General features: G+C 35.5%; 2 protein-coding genes across 2 annotated transcripts in view; both read right to left on the reverse strand.

The window, feature by feature from the left end:
• Window positions 1–19,678, reverse strand: part of LOC131054306 (calmodulin-binding protein 60 F) — a 35,376-nt gene extending 15,698 nt beyond the window's left edge. Inside the window, exon 1 of the mRNA XM_057988784.2 lies at window positions 19,516–19,678. The gene's annotated coding sequence lies outside the window, so the exon portion shown is untranslated. The remainder of the gene's footprint in view (window positions 1–19,515) is intronic.
• A 139-nt stretch (window positions 19,679–19,817) lies between these two features.
• Window positions 19,818–22,852, reverse strand: LOC131054305 (pentatricopeptide repeat-containing protein At1g11290, chloroplastic). Its single transcript, XM_057988780.2, has 2 exons — window positions 20,944–22,852; window positions 19,818–20,832 (listed from the first exon to the last, which is right to left on the reverse strand). The coding sequence occupies exons 1-2, from the start codon at window positions 22,656–22,658 to the stop codon at window positions 20,049–20,051; spliced, it is 2,499 nt and encodes an 832-aa protein (XP_057844763.2). The 5' UTR covers window positions 22,659–22,852; the 3' UTR covers window positions 19,818–20,048.
• Between the last annotated feature and the right edge of the window lie 414 nt (window positions 22,853–23,266).

Raw genomic sequence — 23,266 nt, forward strand, 5'->3', positions numbered from 1 at the left:
AGGACACCATATAACCCCTTAAGACACCAAATTGTGTCATTATGGGTCATATTGTATTCTAAGGGGTCATATTGTGTCATATGACCCCTTTAAGACACCATATGACCCCTTAGGACACAATATGACCCTTTACGACTCTATACGGTGTCGTTGCGGGTCATATGACCCTTAATGACACCATATGGTGTCATTAGGCGTCATATGGTGTCCTAAGGGGTCATGTGACGTCATATGACCCCTAAGGACAACATACGACCCCTTAAGACACCATATGTTAGGACTCGGAGGTAACTGAGAGGGGGGTGAATCAGTTGTCTATTAATTTCAACCCAAATATAACTTAATCAAACTTGATACATAATACCAGTAAACCAAACTTAATGTCGATTAACCGATTAATAGTTAATATTAATACTGGTGAAACTTAATGCATGAAACAGAAAGAGAAACAACATCCACAACACATAACACATAGATTTATATGTGGAAACCTTGTAAGGGAAAAAACCACGATGGGAAACCTTACCCACAATCAGATGATACTACTACAAATAGTATGTGTGTAAAAATGGGGTCTGCACATGCAGAAAGGCCAACTGCTTAGAGCTCACTGCTCAATCACAAAATGAGAGTCACACTGACTACAATTGGATGATTAAATTCAATGATAATGTACTGCTCAAAGTAGCATCTCCAATGCTAGATTTAGTACCGATTAAGCTCTGATAATCACCTTCAAACCTTCCTTGAACCTTCTCTATGGTCTGCTCATATGATCTTCAATATTCACACATACCAGGTTGCAATACCATAACCTTACATACCATATTCTTTCATCTCACAATTGAGATCTTACATATATACCAAAACCTAAGACCAAATGTGTAGGTCGGCTCACTAAGAATATTACAATTAAATCATTTACAAAGTAAGTCAAGATGCGATGCATCATGTCGGCTCAATGTAATTACAACAATACTAATTGATTAAATCATCTCCATAATGTGTCGTGTTGATCTGGAATATATAATGCATGTCGGTCCATAACTTAGACCAATTTGTCGGTAATAGCAAATATGTCAACTCGATTAGACCAATAACTAGAATACCAAAGCCAAGTGTCCAAACCATGTCTTCGACATAGCCAAGTGATCTCCAGATGATAACAAGTCATCATAAGTGTCGGTGAACAATATAACCTGTCGATGAACCAAATACGGGTGACTGTGCATAAGTCACTGAACTTGCCAATGAACATAACCAAGGATCTCCAGAAGGATAAGTGTTGATAAGTGTTGATAAGTGTTGACATCAATGACAAAACCAATGCAACACATCCATAATACCAACAATCTCCCCCTTTGGCATTGATGGCAACACAAGATGGAAAAACCATCTAAGTGCCAAAGCAAAAATGGCAAAAACCAAAAACCAACAATCTCCCGAATAGATCAATACTAGAAATCAAAATACAAATGCAGAGAGTAAAAATCTCTCTCCCAATGAATAGTCTCTCCCCAAAGGATAATGTTTTTCCATAGATATCTCTCCCTCTTTGACATCAAATGCCAAAGAAATACAAATACCAGATACAACCAATTCATAGAACCAATTACAAATACCAATTGTTATAACCAACTACTCCCCCTTAGAAGTAGCTCTCCTCCATCAAAGCCGGAAAAAGGTTTCTCTGTAAATTATGTCGGTTTGATGCCAAGCATCAATTGTCTAGGTCTCTATCAGTGAGGGTATAACCCCAAGCTACTCTTTGAGATATTCAAAAATTTCCTTAGGCAAAGGCTTAGTAAAGATATCTACAATCTGCTCTTTAGTATTCACATAAACCAATCTCACTTCTTTTGCTTCAACATTCTCTTTCAGAAAATTATATTTGATAGAAACATGTTTAGTTTTAGAGTGAAATACCGGATTCTTAGATATATCAATTGTTGTTGAATTGTGACAATAGATGATTATAGGTTATTTGCATTTTATTTTCATGTCCTTCAACATTTCCTTAATCCATAATACCTTAGTACAATTAGTTGTTGTTGCAACATATTCTGATTCTATTGTTGATAATGATGTACAACTCTATTTCTTGCTCAACCAATCTGCTACCAAGAAAGAATGCCCCGCCGATGGTGCTCTTTTTGTCATCTACATCTCCTGCCCAATTAGCATCGGTGTATGCACATAAATAAAAAACTTTCATCTTTAGGATACCATAAACTAAGATTTGTTGTGCTTTGTAAATATCGGAAAATCCTTTTCACTGTTGATTCATGATTTTCTCTAGGATTACTCTGAAATCTTGAAACAATACACATTGCATTCATTATATCAAGTCTTGTTTGTGTTAAATACAGTAAACCTTCAATCCGAGGTTTGTATGTTGTCGGATTAACAAGAGTTGAATCATCCTTCAATGATAGTTTATCAGTTGTAGTCATAGGAGTACTTATCGGTTTAGAGTTTTCCATACGAAATTTCTTCAGTAGTTCCTTCAAGTACTTTGTTTGACATATGAATATACCTTTGTTAGTCTGTGAAATCTGCAATCCTAAAAAATTTTTTATCTCCCCAATCATAAACATTTCAGATTCTTCATGCATTTTATTAGAAAAGTCTTTACACAATCCATCTTCTCCTCCAAAAATGATGTCATCAACAAAAACTTCAATAACCAAGATGTCTTCATTAGTCACTTTGAAATATAAGTTCCTGTCAGCATTACCTTTAGTGTAACCAAGCTTCAAAAGATATCTATCCAATCTAGCATACCAAGCTTTAGGATCTTGCTTCAATCCATATAAAGCTTTCCTTAATCTGCAAACCATATCTTTATCATTTGTCAATGAAAATCGATCAGGCTGTTCAATGTAAACTTCTTCTTCAAGATCACCATTCAAAAATGCACATTTAACATCCATTTGATATACTTTATAGTTCTTGTGTGCTGCAAATGCAAGAAATGGTCTGACTGCCTCAATTCTAGCTATCAGTGCAAAGGTTTCATTGTAGTCAATTCCCTCTTTCTGTGAATATCCTTAACACACTAATCTTGCTTTGTTTTTGATTACCTTACCATCTTCATTAAGTTTATTTCTGAATACCCATTTAGTTCCAATTACATTTTTATCTTTAGTCCGAGGAACCAATGTCCATGTATTGTTTTTTTCAATTTGTTCTAATTCATCTTCCATAGCTCTAATCCAATGTTTATCTTCACATGCCTCAATAACAGATGTTGGTTCAATTTGAGAAATTAAGCATACCTCTTCATTTGTTAGTCTTCCTCTTGTCATAACTCCTTGATACTTATTCCCAATCATCGGACTTTTAGAGTGATTCAGTCTTACATACCTGGGTGTGTTCACTTGTTGTTGTTCTTCGGTCATTGGGGAATTCTCTGATGATGCCGGTGTGACTGGATTTACATTATGTGTCGCTGCACTCTGTATAGGTTCATTTATGATCATCTCAACTGTCGATTCAGAATCCATAGACCTTGAATTTCCTCTAAAGTTTTCATTTATCTTCACATTTGCACTCTCAATGATTTTCTACAATCTTTTGTTAAAACATCTATATGTTTTATTTTTAGATGAATAACCAAGAAATATACCTTCATCACTTCTAGGATCAAATTTACCAATATACTCATCTCTCTTAATGTAGCATTTGCTTCCAAATATTTTGAAGTACTTAAGAGTACGAATATTACCAAACCATAATTCATAGGGTGTCTTACCGGTTTCACCTTTGATGTGAACTCTGTTAAAAGTGTAAACCGATGTATTCACTGCTTCTCTCCAATACACATGAGGTAGATTTGCTTCTGATATCATGCTTCTAGTTGCATCCAGAATAGTTCTATTCTTCCTTTCCACAACTCCATTTTGTTGAGGTGTCCGGGGTGCTGATAGTTGTCTTCTAATTCCATTTACTTCACAAAATGTATTGAACTCCTTAGATGTAAATTCACCTCCTTGATCTGATCTTAAACATTTGATTTCCTTACTGGTTTCATTCTCTACAAGTGCCTTGAATAATTTGAATTTCCCAAAAGCTTTTGATTTCTCCCTGAGAAAAGTAACCCAACACATTCTAGAATAATCATCAATGATTAGCATAAAGTATCTATCTCCCTGTAGACTTCTTATTCTTGCCGAACCACACAAGTCAATATGAATTAAATCAAGACATCATTGGTTTTCTCAGAAATAATCTTAAAAGTTGCTCTAACTTGCTTTCCCATTTGACATTCCTTGCATATCGGATTATGAGGTTTTACAATCTTAGGTAAATCCCTTACTGCCTTAGATGAACTAATCTTTACAATGCAATCAAAATTCACATGATAGACTCTTGTATGCCATAACCAACTTTCATCAATGTGTGCAATCAAGCATGTCTTTTCATTGGTATTCAAATGAAAGATATTACCTCTAGTCTGTTACCACTTGCAATTTCCAAACCAGTTCTATTCATGATTTTGCATTTACCATTCTTGAATTGTAATTGAAATCATTTTTCAACTAATTGACCAACACTCAAAAGATTATACTTCAAACCTTCAACATAGGAAACGTTGTCAGTATTGTGCTTACCATAAAAAAAAATAGTCCCTTTTCCTTTGATCAAACAAGCTTTGTCATCTCCAAATCTTACTAGACCTCCATTGTATTCCTGAAAAGATAAGAATTTACTTTTATCACCAGTCATATGATGTGAACATCCGGAATCTATAATCCATTCATCCTTTTCTTCAATTTTAGCTGTCAGGGCCTGCTCTACCGGTGGAATAGTAGGTGTTGGTTGATCTTCTGTTATTGAAACAAAGCCCATCCATTGTCTGTCAGCTCTTCATCAAAATCATCAGTAACTCCTTCATCAACATAATAACATGATTTGTCTCTATTCTTCTTAAATTTGTATCTCTGATATTCAGGGTTAGGCTTGTATGTTCTTTTAGCTTCTTCTCTTAATCGTGCATGTCTATCAGGACATCTAGATGCCATATAACCAACTTTATTGCAGTTAAAACATTTAAATGTTGCTTTACCTTCATACTTACTTCCAATAGGACCTTTAGGCATTTTCCTTGCAAATAGTGCTTCAAGTTCTTCATTTTCCCTCTTGATATCTGCAAGTTCTCTTGCATAAAGTGCTTTCCAATCAGATGATGATGATGATGATGATGATGATAATGATGCTTTGAAGGCTAAATCTGTTTTAATTGTAGCAACATGACCAAATTCCTCAAGCTCAAATGTTGAAAGCTTTCCAACCAAGGTATCTCTAAATACTGATGTATTAGACATTGTTCTCAACTCATTAATAACAGTTACTTTCATTTTGTATGTCAGTGGCAATGCTCTCAAAACTTTAGAAACAATTTAACTGTAACCTGAACTCAAAGATTTCTCCTATAACTTTAATTAAAACCTAATTTTGACTAAATTCTAACCCTAACCATAATTTAACCCTAGCTCTAAATCAAATATTTCTTTTATAGCCCTAATTGAACCTTAATCATAACTCTAATTGTACCTTAGCCCTAACCCTAATGCTTATTGAATTCTAATCTTATATTTAATTAAACCCCAAGATTTTAACCCTTACTAAACCCTAACCTAAATTGAAAACTACCTTTAAACATAACCCTAATGAAACGTGAACCCTAACCATATTTGAATTGTAATAATAATTTAGCCCTAACTCAAAGATTTCTCTTATAACTCTAATTGAACCCTAACCCTAACTAAATTCTAGTCCTAACCCTAACCTTAATTGACCCTGCTCCTAATAAAATCTTAACCCTAATCCAATTGAACCCTAACTCTAATTGAGTATATAATTAAAATGGATGTATGATAATGTTTATATTTTAAAACTTAGATCATTCAACATTAACAATAATATATTTAAATATTTGTGCATGCTTTATCTTATTTGAGTATTAGAGTATATTTTTAATTATTGAAGAACGAAATGTGAAGATATGAGCATATTCATGGTGTATAGATTTGAAGTTTGATATGAACTTTATATGTTTGTAAAAAAATAATTTTTTAATGTGATAGATTTTGTAAAATTTAAATATTTAGATTCATTTACCTAGATCATAAAATAATTAGTAAAAGTTGGTGAGATAATTTGATTTTGGTATTCTTTATATTTGTATTTGTATTTATTTTTAGAGTATATATACTTGATTGTTAATATATCTTTTGTTTATTTTGTGAATTAGATTAATATGTGTTGAAGTAATTTAGATCAACACCATAAATATGAAAATGACTTTTTCTCTTAAAATTTTAGTTAAAATTTTTTAGAACTTCTTTACTTTTAAAATAATTTGTTTGCACACTAAAATATGTTTTTAATTATTGAAGAATGGAATGCCAACCATGGTAGTTCAAATTGTCATGGTGCATAGATCCTAAGTTTGATATGAACTTTATATGTCCCTAAAATAATACTTTTATAATGTGATTGATCAACTGTAAAATTTAAATATTTGAATTCATTTTTCTCTCATCAAATAATCATATTAAGTTTAAATTTTTTTAATAAAAGTTAGTGAGATATTTAATTTTGGTGTTTTTTTAATTTGTATTTGTATTTGTTTTTAGAGTATAGATAAGATTGTTAATATACTTATTGTTTATTTTGTGGATTAGATTAATATTTGTTAAAATAATATAGATCAACACATAAATGTGAAAATGATATTTTTCTTAAAATTTTAGTTAACAATAAGTGATAAGGAGGATTCTCACCACTTTCTTGAGCATAATAAACACTTTTACCTTCTTTCAATCTGCAATCTCTTTCAAAGTGCATAAAAATATTATATATTTTTTATAAAGCAATACTACATAAAAATAGAAATAAATGGGAGTAATGCATAAGAATGAATTAAAATATAATTGTTCAAGCATTTATTTATCAAAATAAAAATAAATTAGACCTTTACGTATATTTAATATTTTGGGAATGGTTTGAAATTACAAGTTTTAAGGAACACTAAAATCCAACTAGAATTTAAGAATGTTTCCTTCAATTTGTTAGGATGAGATGACACCAATCTTGCAATTGTGTGTCATTTATATGTCTCCATGTTCCTTGAAAATTGTTCCCCACAACATGAGGGAAAAAAAATTAACTATTTGTACTTTATGGTTAATTGTGATTACATTTTCAAGAGGTAGGCATGTAAAGATGATAAGGATAAATTAAAATGCACAAATTACTCCCCTTTGGATGTCCTTAATGGGAAATAAAGGGTAATGCATTGGGTACCCAAGATTGGAGGAGAAATGGTCTACATTGGAAGATCTAAAGAGTCATTTGGAGTTAGAGAGCATCTAAAAGGTCAAAGGTTTGATTGGCTATGGGTTAGGTGTCCATGTTGGACTCACTTGAAGGAAATTAATATTTTATTATGGATAAGATAGGGGACCAAAATGGGGACTTAAGATGTCACTTTTTTATGAAATCATCAAAGTCTAAACTTTGATGAGAAATTGAAGACGATTACACTCAAAATTTGAAGATGCAACAAGAACATGAGTTGTAGTGCTCTGAATCTACTTTCTAAAGTACTATTTTTTTTAAATGGTGGAGATTAAGGGTTTCAAAAATGAGGGTCACACAAAGTGCTCTTATTTTTATCAAAAGAAGATAACATAACATCTATTGCCGACCCCCCTAAAATGTTAATTTTTTTTATAACTTTTAAAATCTCCCAAGTGAGAAACTAGCTAACACTATGTAGTTTATGCTTTATTTTTTGGCTAATTTTTTAATGAATATATATTTTTTACTAATTCTTGAAGCGTACACATCCTAATAAAAATTTGAGCATGCCCCTCCCCCTTCCACCCACCCCCCAATTTTTTTAAAAGAATAAAAAAAAATAAAAATTAATACATGTATAATGGAATCTAGTTTCTAAAATATTAATTTGTTTCAAAATTTGATGAACGAGTAAAAAACTATATCCAAAATACCACATGCTGGTTTTTGACAAAAAATAAAGACATTAACTAAAAGAAATTAAAGGTGAAAACCTTACCATAATATATATATTTTTTTAAATGGTTAGATAGCTAAGAGAGAGCATAATGTCCTCATGGTATTTTAAAAATTTGCATTGAAACACATGCAACCCCGATGGAGAGCACAACCAAAAATGTGTGATTTTTTTTCTTTTTCAAAATCACACGTCTTTGGCATGAAATGGCCATACCTAAGGCAAATCCAATCCAAAGGGTTGGAATTTCCCAATGTAGAAAAAAACACTAGCACTTGAAAATGGATTTTTCAAATGCTAGCACGTCAAATGAAAATACATTAAATAACTATAGCGCCAAATTGTTTGCATTGGACCAATTCTCTCTCTCTCTCTCTCTCTCTCTCTCTCTCACACACACACACACACACACATTTTGATTAAGGATTAGAATTTAGGGTTCACAATTGATGGTGGATAGTTGATGTTTTACCTTTCACTCCCTCTCTACCAATACTTTGTTGAATTGGTTGAATGGACAAAAATATTGAGAGGGGGGGAATTAGTATTCCCACAATTTCTAAAAACTTTTACTGGTATATCAATTTCATCAATTAAGCTCATCAACATGAAATAGAAAATGCGTGATATAGAAATAAAAGAACCATAAATTGAACACCGGATTTTATACATGGAAAATTTGAAGGGGAAAAACCACAGAGAGTGTTAGCTCTCAAGATAATATAACTAGTTATATGGTGTTTACAAAATGGGGTGGCTCACTACCAGATTACAGAAGTGGATTACTGTCGAAAGGCTCACTGCAATAGAGAATAGTTGAACTAAGGAAAATTGCACCTCCTAATGTATGAGGTCAGTTCTAGATTAAACTCAAATAACAACTCACAAAAACTCACAACAGATCCAGTAAGGGATCACTGTACCACTATCCACAATCACTTGCAGCAAGTCCAATAAGGGATTACTACACTATTTTGCTGAAACGATCACTTGCACCAGATCTGGTAAAGGATTACTAAAACACTGTCTACACTCTGACTTTGCTATATACTCCTTCACTCATATATTGTTCCTCTTACTACAACTACTCTGTTGTTTGCATACCTCTTACTTTACTATTCTGCACACACTCTGTTGTCTTCTATCATACTTTCAACACGCATACACTCACACACACTTTCTTTTTTCCTTGATTTCACAAACCTTCTATACACACACACACACACACACACACACACACACACACACACACACAGCGCTAAGCTCATACATCAAGATAATATGTTGGCCAAACCCAAAATGATTTTCACAATAATATGCTTGCTTGGATCAACATGTTATCCAAGACATGCCTCGACCAAAAATAAGATAAACAAGTCAGCCTAAACCAACGGCTTACATGCTTCCTTCACAAACTTCATTTACCGAAACATACACCTTGATAAACAGGACAAAACAGGGGTCTACCAGACCCATATGCACAATAACTCCTAGCACAATTAACTCCCAACTTCAAGGTTGATGCATGATACAATTAATTCAACTAATATAACTTATATAACATTGATCAACTGATACCGGAGCCAAATACAAACCAAGATAAGCACAACACAGGATTTTGAAGATGAGAATCTTCTAGAAATTACTCTAGTAGATCATCTAGGCCTTACTACTTCATATCACATTCATGCCTATCTTCCATTTATGCTCGGCCAACAATACCAAAACTAATCCCAATAACTCGACACATTTGATCCTCACTAGATTACTGAGGTTGACATCAATGACAACATTCACACAAATCCAACATACTTCCCTTTTTCTCTCCCTCGCCTCTCTCTCCCCTCTCTAGGTCTCTCCCACCCTCTCTCCCACTCTACCTCATCTTCCCTCACCCCCATCACTATCCATGCCTCCCTACCTCTCTCTTGTTCTCTCTCCCTCTCTTATTGTTTCTCTCCCCTCTCTCCATTCTCTTGATCACTACCTTTCCCTCCCTCGCTCTTTACCTCTCTACCTCTCCCTCTTTGTCTCATTACCCACCTCTTTCTCTCCCTCTATCTCTCTCAACTCTCTCTCCCCCTAGGTCTCTCACCCATCTCTCGCCAAGGTCTAGGTCTCCCACCTCTATATATCTCCTTTCTCTAGCTCTTTCCCTCCCTCTCTACATCTCTGCCTACCTCCTTACCCCTATTTCTCTCTTTGTGAAATTCTCTCTCTCCCTCACTTCTCTATCTATCCCCTTTCTAGGTCTCTTAGTCAGTCCATGTCCACCTCTCCCTTCCTCCCTCCTTAGCCCTCTCTTTCTTTGTGTTCTTCTCTCCCTCTCCTCTTCTCTCCCTTTGCACTCTAGGTCATTCCATCTCCCTCCCTTGTATAAGGTTTAGGGAATAGGGTGTAGGATATAGGTTTTAGGGTACAATATTGATGGTACAAAGCTCTCTCTCTCTCTCTCTCTCTCTCTCTCTCTCTCTCTCTCTCTCTTTTAATAGTGATTTCCTTGTTGGGAAAACTAGTAAAATTAATAGTAGAAACTATTAATCTTTGGTGTAAACAAATTCATAATTAATGATATTGCGTGAATAAAATAGAAATATAAATAGAACAATAGAACACACAAACCAAAAGAACACTAATATATGTAGGGGAAACCCTCTAAGGTAAATACTCCACCATTAAAGAGAATGCAAGACTATATTAATCTCAAATGGACAAGTACATCAAAACAACTCCCCTCTTCAATCTACTCACATTCCAATGATAATAGAAAAAGTATCAAGATATTATTCCATGTCTTCAATATAGGAAAATACAATACATGCTATCATAAATGGTTTTCAAAACAACATATGAAAAGCATGATCCCTATTTGGGTGCCCAAATCTTCCTATCTACATTCAATGTCTTTCAATGCCCCTCACACATGTGAAACTTCTTGGAATAGTAAGTCCATCTCAAAAGTATCTGACATAACCTAGCACAGTCATTTTTTTTTTAAATTTGCAAAACCTAGCATAGTCATTGTAATAGTTAAAAAATGCATTTACACACTACCATTACCACTCTTTCATGTTGTCATGGGAAGTTATCGTAGCTATTATTGCTGCCATAAATGTCCTTGCACCAAAGACAAGTAGAATAAGGCAAATCTAATCTCCTCTTATTCAATTCCACCTTACAACACACTTTCCAAGTCATCGGGAGAATGATAATGAAGCAATTATCCCTTAGCCTCATGTAGAGGATCTAAGATACCCTCTCCATGTTCCTTAGAGATACATATAATTATCCTCCTAAATGAATAATGAATAATGTACCATACTCTAAGGATTACAAGGTGAATATCACCTAGTCCTAGCATTCTCACACTTGATAATCATAGTAACAAGACATAATAGGGACATGAATATTTAAAGAATCAAGTGTTGGGAGAGGCAAGGCCCATAGCTTCCTTGCACCAACAAAAATTGAGTGAATCCATAAAATCTTCTTTAGTACCAACATTGTGAACCATGAACTCTCCACCCTCTACTATCTAAACAAAAGGAGATTACACGTCAATGTGCTTAGTACAAGCATTATAGATAGTGATCTTGGTAAGAAAACCTACACTATCATGTCTAGTACTCACCCTTTTACAAATAAAACCAACACCTACAGATAATTTGTGTAGTCACACTACCTCTTTTCAAACATGTGTTGCAACCATATATTGTACTTTAATTATCAAAAGAGAAAACTTAAGATATGTCTTACTCATTCAACTAACTACATTACCAAACAAAGTGAACAAACAATCACTGGTAGACATCCTACCTAGATCTCCAACCCAACCAAAATTAATGAAGCCTTGAAAACCAATCACATTGCCCATATCATTGTTACCATGATAATAAGTAAAATAATTTAAAATTCCTTACATTAATCTAAACACCCCCTCCCCCCGCCCCCCCAGCATGACTAGTAATTATCCTTGCTAATAAACCTACTCAAAAGTCCCATTGCTCAGGTAATATCCAATCTTGAACAAACCATGGTACACATCAAGATTCCAACAACACTAGTCTCTTCAAGATGATCATTAAATTTGGGACACTATTCCAAAGAAAGCCTAGTGCCTACAACTAAGGGAATATTTATTGGCATGTTGCCATGCATTATGAAAAATTGTAAAAATTATGTCAACATAATTCTAACCAAAATGGTATTGACCTAATTCATATACGTTTCCATACCAATAATATATTTAGCAACCCCCCTAAACCTTTCATTTTGAGAGTACTATAGAACTAACTTTTAAGCTCCTTAATCATTCCCATTTAATTCCCAAAAGATAGTATGTCATAAATATATAAGATGATTAGTACCCAATATTTAATTAATTTAAAGCACACAATGGTCTACCTCATTTCTAAAAAACCAAGCTCTGTATAAAAGCATAAATTTTTTATACCAAATACATGGAGATTGCTTCAATTCATACAAAGATTTTTTTAAACCAACAAACCAAATGCTCCTTTCTACCTTCCACAAAATTATATAATTTTTCATGTACATTTACTCTTCAATATCCGCATGCAAAAATATAATCTTAATGTCCATTTAATCTATCTCTAAATCATAAGCAACAACAACAAATACCAAGAATCTAAAAGAGGTTAATTTATCCATAGGAGAAAATAGCTCACCAAAACCACTCCCTCTACTTGAGAGTAACTTTAATCCGCCAATTGAGTTCTATATCTCTCCAATTGACCATTTGCTCCAAATCTCTTTTTGAATACTTGCTTGAACCAATGGGCTTCCTCCCCTTGGGAAGCTAAGATAGGTCCTAATTCCCATATCTATCTATCTTTCATTGCCTCCAACCAAGGCTTGTGCTCCTATAGAGATAGTGCTTCCTTTATAGAACTAGGTTAATTGGCAATACATGATAATACAAATACGCAACATAAAATAGGTGGGATAAACCTTTTGAAAGATCTTTATTATTTAGTGGAACTTCTCAAAGGTGTAACACGAGACTCCGATCATTCTTCTTCTAAACTTCACTTTGAATCCTATTATTCCTCTACTTGCGCTTCTTGTTGTTCTTCTACACTTGCATCATCCTTCAATTTAGCCTTAGTCTCAAAATGCACTATTTTATTTTGATTTTCCTAATCCCTTTTCAACTTCTAAAGATATCCTAAGCTCACTAAAAATCACAAACTTAAAATACACCATTTTCAATGTTACAGTATCCCAAAGCTTGTAACTTTTTATATTTTCACCATAACCCAAAACACACACTTGCTAGATTTAAAATATAGCTCAAATATTCTCTTTAGGAACATGAACATGAGAAGTGCTACCAAATATTCTAAAATGAGAAACCAATGGTCTTTTATAACCTCTGTATACCTCATAGGGTGTCATGCTAGCTAGAGATAAAGTGGAAGGCTTATTTACTATATAACAAACATTGTTGATAGCCCTGGCCCAAAATAATTGATTAAAATTAGCACTACTTAACATGCTTCATCCTCCATCCCTTAGGTTCATTCATCTGTATAGCCGCTCCATTTTGCCAGTGTATATGAATTTGTTTTCTACCTAACAATTCTTAAATCCTATTAGGAGTTATTTAGCTGCCCTCCATTTCACCTACTCCCGAATCTGCTAGGCCTGCAAAGAGATTGGCTTATAAAATCTAACTAGTTCCATTTTATCACCTTTTCTTTGATATGCTAAATCTATGAACCTTTCGAACTTCTTCTTGGATTGCCTCATGACAATAGTGACTTGCATGCCAACATTGTTAAAAATGAGTCTTCACAAAGACTCAATAAGAAGCCTACACTTCCCTTGAAATTTCTCCTCATTCCTAAGGGACGAAATCACCCATAAATTCTCATAGGAAAGGAACCAAAATAAGTTATTGTCCTTTTTAATCCCATTGATGAATCCAAAAACAACATCACAAATGAAAAACTTATCAACAAAACCAATGCCAAACATATTTCATATTCTGACAGCTATTGAATACCCTTTAGTTAGCATCAATATGCCTATAGATTTAGCATGTTTCCTTTTCTCCTGAACCCACATTCTGAGAGCTTTAGTCCAAGGAAAAATTTAATAAATCTGCAGATGAGGGCCTTCTCTCTGAGCAGTCAAGGCCTGTGTCGCATTTCATCCATGGAGAAAGAGAGTTTTGGTGGGGCTTCCATATCAAGATAGCATCAAAATCCTTGTCATGTGGAAATTACAGCTTCTGGTGGTACAGTGTGCATGATATAAAAATGTTGTAGCCTTTCCTTGCAAACTTGCATTGTTTCATTAGCCACAACATATTTGAAATTTTCTTTTGGATTTGATGGGGAAAGTTTCAGGCCAAGGCCTACCTAGGGGCTGTCCTTTGATCCAATCAACTTGTGATTGTTTTTAGAACAGAAAATCTGCTAATGGGGATGAGCGATGTTCCCTGATTCGAATGGAACGTGAGCATGTCTTCTTGGAATGCTTCTCAACCAGTGAATGCCATACTTGTGAATAATTAAAAAGGAGGACAATAAAAATTGTCATTATAAACTGATAAGAGATTGCCTTAAGCAATTCACTTCATTATCATACAAAGAAAATCATGATCTTTCAGAAATTTTCTAAAAACTTAAGATTTATTAACTCAGTTGATAATAGGCCAGAAATTCATATTTGTAACTATTTCCTTCTTAAGAAGGAAACAACTTTGTGCACCAAATCCTTCTGTAGTATTGTTTGCTGAAATTCTTGTCCCCAGGGAGTTCTTCATGACCAAACTACCTCTCTATCATTATTGTCAATTGAAATTTTGTAACGATATTTATGGGACTCGGACATGATTACCAGTATGGGAGTTGGGGACAGGTAAAATAAAAAATCGACACTCAGGATGTAGACTGCAGGCTGTTGCTACTCTGTTAGTAGCCTCTTCGTCACTTATAGTCCTTGATATTCACAATCAGACTGCACACTGTCACTCCTTAGCCTTCCTCCCACTCATCACTGTTAGGTCATAAATGTTTCACATATGCAAATGTAACTGTCATTTAATTGATGGGTTCACACTGACTATCGGTTATGTTTCTGTGTTGCTGTTTGTGGTTTTTGGGGTGTAACTGCCAATTCTGGTGTTCCTATTTTGGGGGTTTTTGTAAGTGTTTAATGAGTTTTTTGGTGGTAGTTGTTAGCGGGGTTTTCTCTTTGGTTCAGAGCTGTGACACTCTTTTTCTGGAGGATTTTTTCCTGAACTGTAATTTGGTTTGCATGCTGAATGAGAAAGCTTATTTTTTTGTTGTCTCTGTTATTTGTGGATATTATCTGTTGTTCATATTCTAAATCTGAGGCCTGATCTGTGAACTGTCTCGAAAATGCATAACTGGCAGGAACTGAGCTTGCTAAGGGAGCTTGTTAGCAGGGACTGAACAACAGTTTTGATTCTCAGTTGTAGGGAACAAATGTATTATCTGAATCACAGACTCGGATGCTGACTGTTGTGAAAAAAACAGTCATGTGATGCCATATAAACTTTTTAAAGGTTTTTATGTTTTTTTGTAATTCAATTATTTTTTCGCTTTTTAGGGATTCTTTCAGGGAGACATGAGAAGACGTAGGCAGGACATCTCCTGTCACCAGAGCTGTCTCCATAACAGTCTTTGGTACTACAGACATATCCCAGTCTCAGAGACATGTCTCCCTGCAACTCTCGACTCAGACAGTATGGTACTATAGTTGTCTACTATATTCTATAAACACATGAATTTTACTCTTCCCAATGAGTTCAGGAGAGGATAAGAAAATTAGTGATAGATTGTTTTTCTAAGTTGATGTGGAGAATCTCCATGAATGCCATTTCCCATGTTTTGACTGTGGAGCAGATGATTAGCTATTTTTTTTGGCTTTCCAATTTTATGCTGCTGTTTCCGTTTTATTCAGATGCCTATGCTTTTGTAACCGACACATTTTTTGCTTGATCCTATTTTGGCTTGGAGTGATGGTCTAGCTGGTGAGTTAATTTTGGGGGAGGATTTTGTCTATATTTATGGACTGGGTTTTAGAGCGGAGGGGGAAATGCTAGAGGAAATTTAAAAAAAACAGAGATCCATGCTACTGGCACTAGTGTTGGTTACTTATTGTATTCTCTGCAGTGATTACAGAAATATGAATATTTTATCTACTTTCATTTGAGGATTCTTGCATTTAAGTTTGTTCTGTCTCTTCCATTCCTGCTGGTTGTTTATGTTTTCTGCAGATTAATCTTCAATCTCTTGATTTGAGCTGCATCAATTTTGGTATCAGAGAAATGCTCCTGTGCCTGTGAGCCATTGTGCTATATAGCACTATTTGTCTCTAATTTCTTGATTTCTTGTTAAGTCTTCCATTATTCCTTTCATATTGCGCAATTTATGACAGTGATGAAAGATTGCCCATGAAAGAGAAATGTGGACAGCTTTGTGCATTACGTGTATTCCATTAAGGAGGGTTCACAGTGTGAAAAAATAATTAGGAACTCATGTATGATGGAAATTCTGTAACAAGTTCCAAGAAATTTGTGTAAAATTTTCTTCTGTGGTTATCTCAGTGAAGAAAAGGTTGGTTATATTATTAATACTTTCTGATTTCTATGGACCATTTGTGCCCCATTTGACTTGGCAAACCCATCGGATGAAGCTTCATCTTCCATTAAAACTAATAAATAGGAGTTTTATGTGCATTTTATTGAAGCTTGAGCTTGGGTAAGCCACTTATGCCATGTCTGTCAATCCTAAGAAGGGATGCTTGTTATCTTTGTAATTTTTGTTTCTATTTTGTTGCGTAGACCTATCTCTCCCTACATCTAGCTGCAAATGGGAACCGGAATCATAGAGATCGTTGGTTGTTAAGCAGTTCAGAAGATTCAGTGAGTCAGCTGACCAGCAGAGGGGCATTGTGAGTGTTATGTTTTCAGATGTATTGTAGTTGCAGAAGTGGGTGGACGCTAGTTAGGTTCTTTGTTCAGATTTTTAGGCAAGATTTCAAATCTACTATATACTGGTCAACATGTTGACTATGACTGGGGGTTGCGAGATGGATAGTTCTGCATATATGAAGAAGAAGGCTTGCATTCCAAATTGTGTTAATTTCTTGGAAGAGATGAAGAATATACGTAGAATGTCGATATATGGTCAATAGATTGTTTATTCATGAGGGGAGAGGAGAAGAGAGTTGCAGCTCTATTTTAGAGTTGTGGATATGGTTGGGGATTCAGATATGGAGTTATACTATGATGTAAGAAAGAGGATGACTAGAGTGGACAAAAAAGACAAAAGCAGAGCAAACGCTAACAAAGGACCAGCTAAAGGAGTTGCAAAAACTAGAGATTGAGCTGGAAGAGTTATGGTGCCTATTGGAGGAATGTGAGTTATGCAACAATAAAAAAGCAAGGTAAAAAATCTACAACAAAGGTGTTGAAGAGTTATAAGAAGATGAAAAAGAAAGGTGAGAATAAATAATCACCTTGTGAACAAGAGCTATATTCAGAGAGGAAAGCCATTGAGTTAATAATTAGCCAAGGGGTCGAATTGTTAGAATGAGGAAAGATTAAATCTATTAAAGAGTTACCAAAAATATTAGCGGATAGAAAATCCTTAAATGTAGTCTTCCAAGGGGTATATGAATGGAACGAAGATAAAGAGATAGATGAATGGGATACAAATGATGAGATAGATGAGTTTGATGGAGTTGTTGAGTTGTGTTACCCCAAAGAAGGGGAAGGCATTGGAGATTACAATGCAAAAAAAGAAGAGTTGGAAAACTGCAATGAGAAGGAATGCAGCCAATCACAAGAGGAGGCCCAGAATGTTTTAGTAGTGGAAGTAGTCTACGTTGGAGAGGAAGCTGCAACAGAGACAGAGGTCTTTGGGAGCTCCAAAGTGATGAAGATTTAATGTTTTTAGAAGACACAAGTTGTCACAAACAACTAGAAGTATGTTTAGAGAATCCCTTTAGTGATGAAAAAAAGTGTACCAGTCAGCACTTTTTAAGGAGGGAACAAGGATGATTGAGGGAGAGAGTAGAGATATATTTAGTTATGGTATAAAGGTCATTGTCCAAAAGAATTTGACTATTGAACGACATCACACTGAACTAAGAAATGAAGTCCACCTCACAAAATATGAAATGGAAAGCATGCCTAAATGGCATAATGCAGATAAGGAGAAAGTATTTATGGGAGATTATTATTCCCTTAACTTTATTTCTGTTTTTAATGATTTATGTGCAGGTGTAATAGGAGATGGTAGGAATGTTGCAAAGAGCAATGATGATTTTCAGTGGAGAAGGACTACTAATCCTTCAAGGAGCTGGGAAAAGAGAAAAGGAATAAATCGGTGGAGGAGGAGGATCTTTGTTCTAACAAGAGGTTGGAAGTGAAAGAAGAAAAAATATGTCGATTTGCAAAAATATCTAATTTGGTGGAAGGCAACATCATGGCTTGATTCTTCGATTCAGAAGGATAATTTTTTATAACAGTAATCTCTTGGAGTCTTGAAGTTCTCCAATTCGGACTCTTCAGAACCAGGAGGTTCAAAATTCAAATCTTTCAGAGGAGGGGAGGATGATGTGGAGCATCTCCATAAATGCCATTTCCCACGTTCTGACAATGGAGCAGATGATTAGCTTTTTTTTTTGTTTTTTTTCTAATTTTAGGCTGTTGTTTCTCTTTTTTTCAGCTGCCTTTGCTTTTGTAACCAGCACATTTTGGCTTGTTCCTATTTTGGCTTGGTGATGGTCAAGCTGGCGAGTTATTTTTGGGAGAGGTTTTTGTTTATATTTATGGACTGGGTTTAGAGCGGGGGAGGATAGTAGAGGATATTAAAAAAAAAAAAACAGAGATCCATGCTATCGGCTCTGGTGTTGATTACTTATCATATTCTCTGCAGTGATCACAGAAATATGAATATCTTATCTACTTTCATTTGAGGATCCTTGCATTTAAGTTTGTTCTGTCTTTTCCGTTCCTGGTAAGTGTTTATGTTTTCTGCAGATTAATCTTCAATCTCTTGATTTGAGCTGCATTATGAGTTCACACAAACAAGCATATATTCATGATTGAGTTTGATAGCAGAAAGAAGAAAAGGGGTTCAATCTTGAGCAGATTGCAACATCGTGCTCTGTTGAAGATTTTTATACAGTTCTGAAGCAATATGAAAGAGTACAAATCCCATTACAACTCATTAAGTTGCTGCACCAGAGATTGATAACTCACTTTAACCTGGTAAGAGTTTAATGGCTCCATATTGAATTCAAGGTTGAAGAAATATTATAAATTAACATCCCTGTGGAGCTCCAAAAACAAAATTTGGATTTCGGTATTTTGCATTCAATTAACGAGCATTAATTTCAAGTAGCACCAACACACTTAAAATAAAATAAAAATCTTAAGTAACTTCATAAACCACAATAACACTTACCTGATCTGAGGAACAGAAAATGGATGTACGATGTGTCCAATCTTCCACGGAGTACAGATTGAGCCAGAAAACCATCTCAACCTAATTCACAGTTGAGGTCAGCAGAGTTTCAAGCTACCCACCACTCTTATTTTCTATTCCGTCTGTTACCTGCCTGCTCAAATGGCATGAATCCCAAGAAGGAAACCGATGCAAGTCTTAATTGACTTTGGAGAAATATGTACCCCAATTAAATCCAAGCCAAGGGAAGTCTGTGCTTTGTGCTGCAGCCCCTTGGGATACGTTTCTTTAAGTTTCCAACAAAAAAAAAGAACAGTAATAAATATATAGATTTAGAAATAAATATTCAAACCTTCTTTGTCATTTGTTCTTGGCCTTCCACCTCCCAACTTGTATTTTGTAGGAGAAAAGACTCAACAAAATGCATAATAACTTACTGTCGTCTCAAGTGGTCAATGCAGACACAAATGAGAACGTACAAGTAAACCACAACATTAGTGAGCAAATGCTTTTGTAGACTGCTTTTATTAGTATCACCAGTAATCACCACAAGAACACAAACCACCCTTCACATGATGGAAACGATTTGCATCCCTCACAACAATTTCTCGTTTAACAATATTGGAAATGAACTTAATAGCTGTATGGCAGTCACCACAGACACGAAGATTCTTTGTAATACGGATAGGAGTACCAGGGCTTGTGCTTATAAGCCCAAAAACAATGGCCAACCTCTCACTATGACTATAAAGTAAGTGTTCCTTCGTCTCATCTTCAATGTCATGAAGTGCAAAGTTTGTATTAGGCACATACCCTGCTTCCTCCATCTTAGCAACCAAAACCTGCAATGCTGCATAAATTTCTTGAGACCGAGGATGTGATTTATCACCTACAAGGAAGGTGTGAACCCTATTATCTATTTCAATTAAGCTGCATCCTGGATTCTTTTTAACTCCTTTGTCTTTCATCATTGCACGGAGCTTTGCTGCATCAGCAAATCTCCCAGCTCCAACATAGATGTTTGACAGTAATACATAATATCCAGCATTTCCCGGATCTATGTAAAAAATACGTTCTGCCACTTTTTCCCCAATCTTAATATTGCAATGGATTCTACAGGCACCAAGTAAGGCACCCCACACACCAGCATCGGGTTCTAATGGCATCTTTTGGATGAAGTCGTATGCTTTATCTAACTGCCCTGCACGACCAAGAAGGTCAACCATGCATGCATAATGCCTTGCCATGGGTGCAATGCAATAAATTTGACTCATGCAAGCAAAGTATTGCCATCCTTCATCCACTAGGCCTGCATGACTGCATGCAGACAAAACACAAACAAATGTGACATGATTAGGCTTCATTCCTACATGTTGCATTTGAAGAAAAATTGCAAGGGCATCTTTTCCATGCCCATGCATTCCATACCCTGCAATCATTGCATTCCATGAAACCACATCTCTGGTGTTCATTTTGTCAAACAACAGTCGCGCAACTTCTAGACTCCCACATTTTGCATACATGTCTATTAAGGAGGTAGTAACGAAGAGATCTGAATCAAGTTTGCTTGCAATTATGCAATCATGAATCTGCTTGCCTTGCTCCAAAGCTGCAGAATGAGCACAAGCTGATAGCAAAACTCCAAAGGTAGAAGAGTTTGGTTTCACATCTGCCACCTGCATTTCATGAAAAAGATCTAAAGCTTCATTGGCAAGTCCATTCTGAGAATAACCCGCAATCATTGCATTCCACGAAACCAATTCTCTCTTAGGCATTAAGTCAAAAACTAGACGTGCAGTACATACACTCCCACTCTTAGCATACATCACTATAAGAGAATTGCCGATAGAAACATACAATTCAAGTCCACTTTTTATGATGCTAGAATGCATCCACCTGCCCCGCTGCATATCTCCCAAGTCAGCACACGCTGCAAGCACACTCACCATGGTGAGTAAGTCCGGTTTAACATCTTCCAGCTGCATTTGATGGAAAAGTGCCAAGGCTTTACTAGCATCTCCACTATGTTGATACCCCGCAATCATTCCATTCCAAGAGACAACATCTCGTTCAGACATTTTGTCAAACAAGTCACGAGCAACCTGCAATTTCCCGCACTTAGCATACATAGCTACAAACGAATTCACCACTGAAACATCTGAACCAAATCCATTTTTTACTGCATACTCATGAATCAACTCACCTTGTTGCAGATCTCCCATGGCAGCAGATGCTGAGATAACACTTGCAATAGTAATTGCATTAGGTTTCAAATCTGTGAGCAACATTTGATTGAAAAGACTCAGGGCTTCAGGAGCATTCTCACTCTGGACGTATCCCACAATCATCACAGACCACAAGACGGCGTCTCTAGTATACATTTTTTCAAACACTAGGCGTGCGTCCTCCATACTCCCGCATTTGGCATGCATATCTACAAGGGCAGCTCCCACATATACATTTGATTCAAGACCGATTTCAACTATTTGTTCATGGATTCGCTTACCTTCGTGTATAGCTGAGAGACCACCACATGCCTTAAGAACGAAGGGAAAAGTAAAGCAGTCTGGCTGTAGGCCTACCTGCTGCATTTGGTTGTAAAGCATCAGCGTTTCCTCGCACTGGCCAAATGTAGCATATCCTCTAATCATCACATTCCACAAGAAAGCATCTTGTTTATACATTCTATCAAACACTTGGCGAGCGTTGTTCAGACTACCCAACATTGCATACAATCTCACAAGCTTGGTACCCAAAAACATGTTTTGGTCGAGGCCACAAATGAGCATACGGGTATGGATTTGTTTCAAAGTTTTTACATTGGTACATCTGATCAATTGAGAAGCGTAGAATTCGAAATCCAGAGCTGCCAATGTATTGAAACAACCCATATTGCTGGCCAGCGATCCGCATTTAGGATTTTTATTTGTCAGTTTAAAAACCCAATTCACGAAAAAACCAGTATGAATAATCTCTGCGCGCACACAAATTAGAGAGTTCGAAAGAAGTGCCGATGCTCTTGAAAAAAACATAACTCTTACACAATTTGAGTAATTTAATCTTAGCAAGCCGGTCCATGGTCTAATCCAGATAAGAAGATAATGGGAAGGATCGGGTCTCCATGCAAAGCATATTTCGTTCATGAATCGCCTGTAGTGGGAATTTTTAAACCAAATGCCTTTCGAGCTTCAAGTTCAGAATCCAGCTTGATGTTTCTGTCATTTCTCTATTTCTTCGTATTGTTCCAGTCGCTTGGTCTCTACCCCGAACGCCATTGGCCATTCCATGCCGGCAAAGTAGAAGTAATCCGCCGGCCCTCGACTCACTTGTTTCTTAAATTTATTTTATAAATTTCAAAATGCATTGTTTCTAATTTTTGTTTCCAATTTCTGATTTTATTCAAAGTATTAACAATGTTTATTTTAATACATGTGATGGTGGTTCTATGTCACTCTATGTCTCTGATCCCTCTCATAAAACTCCTTTTGTTTTAAAAGATATTTGTTTTTCAAGAGGATGATATCATTGATATTATGTTATTCTATTTTCATTTTATTCTAATGTACTTTCTTTTAGAAATGATGCATTAGTGAATGATGAATCTCATCTCATATTTGATCCCTCACAAGTAAATGTTGAGCACAATTCTTCAACTAGCTCTTCTACAAATTGTAATGAGTACGTGAATGTGATTGTAGTCTTTGTTGCCCCTAGCAAACCAAAGAGTCTAGTCATTTATGTGACTCTGACT

The sequence above is a fragment of the Cryptomeria japonica genome, chromosome 2 (assembly GCF_030272615.1).
Source record: "Cryptomeria japonica chromosome 2, Sugi_1.0, whole genome shotgun sequence".
NCBI lineage: Eukaryota > Viridiplantae > Streptophyta > Pinopsida > Cupressales > Cupressaceae > Cryptomeria > Cryptomeria japonica.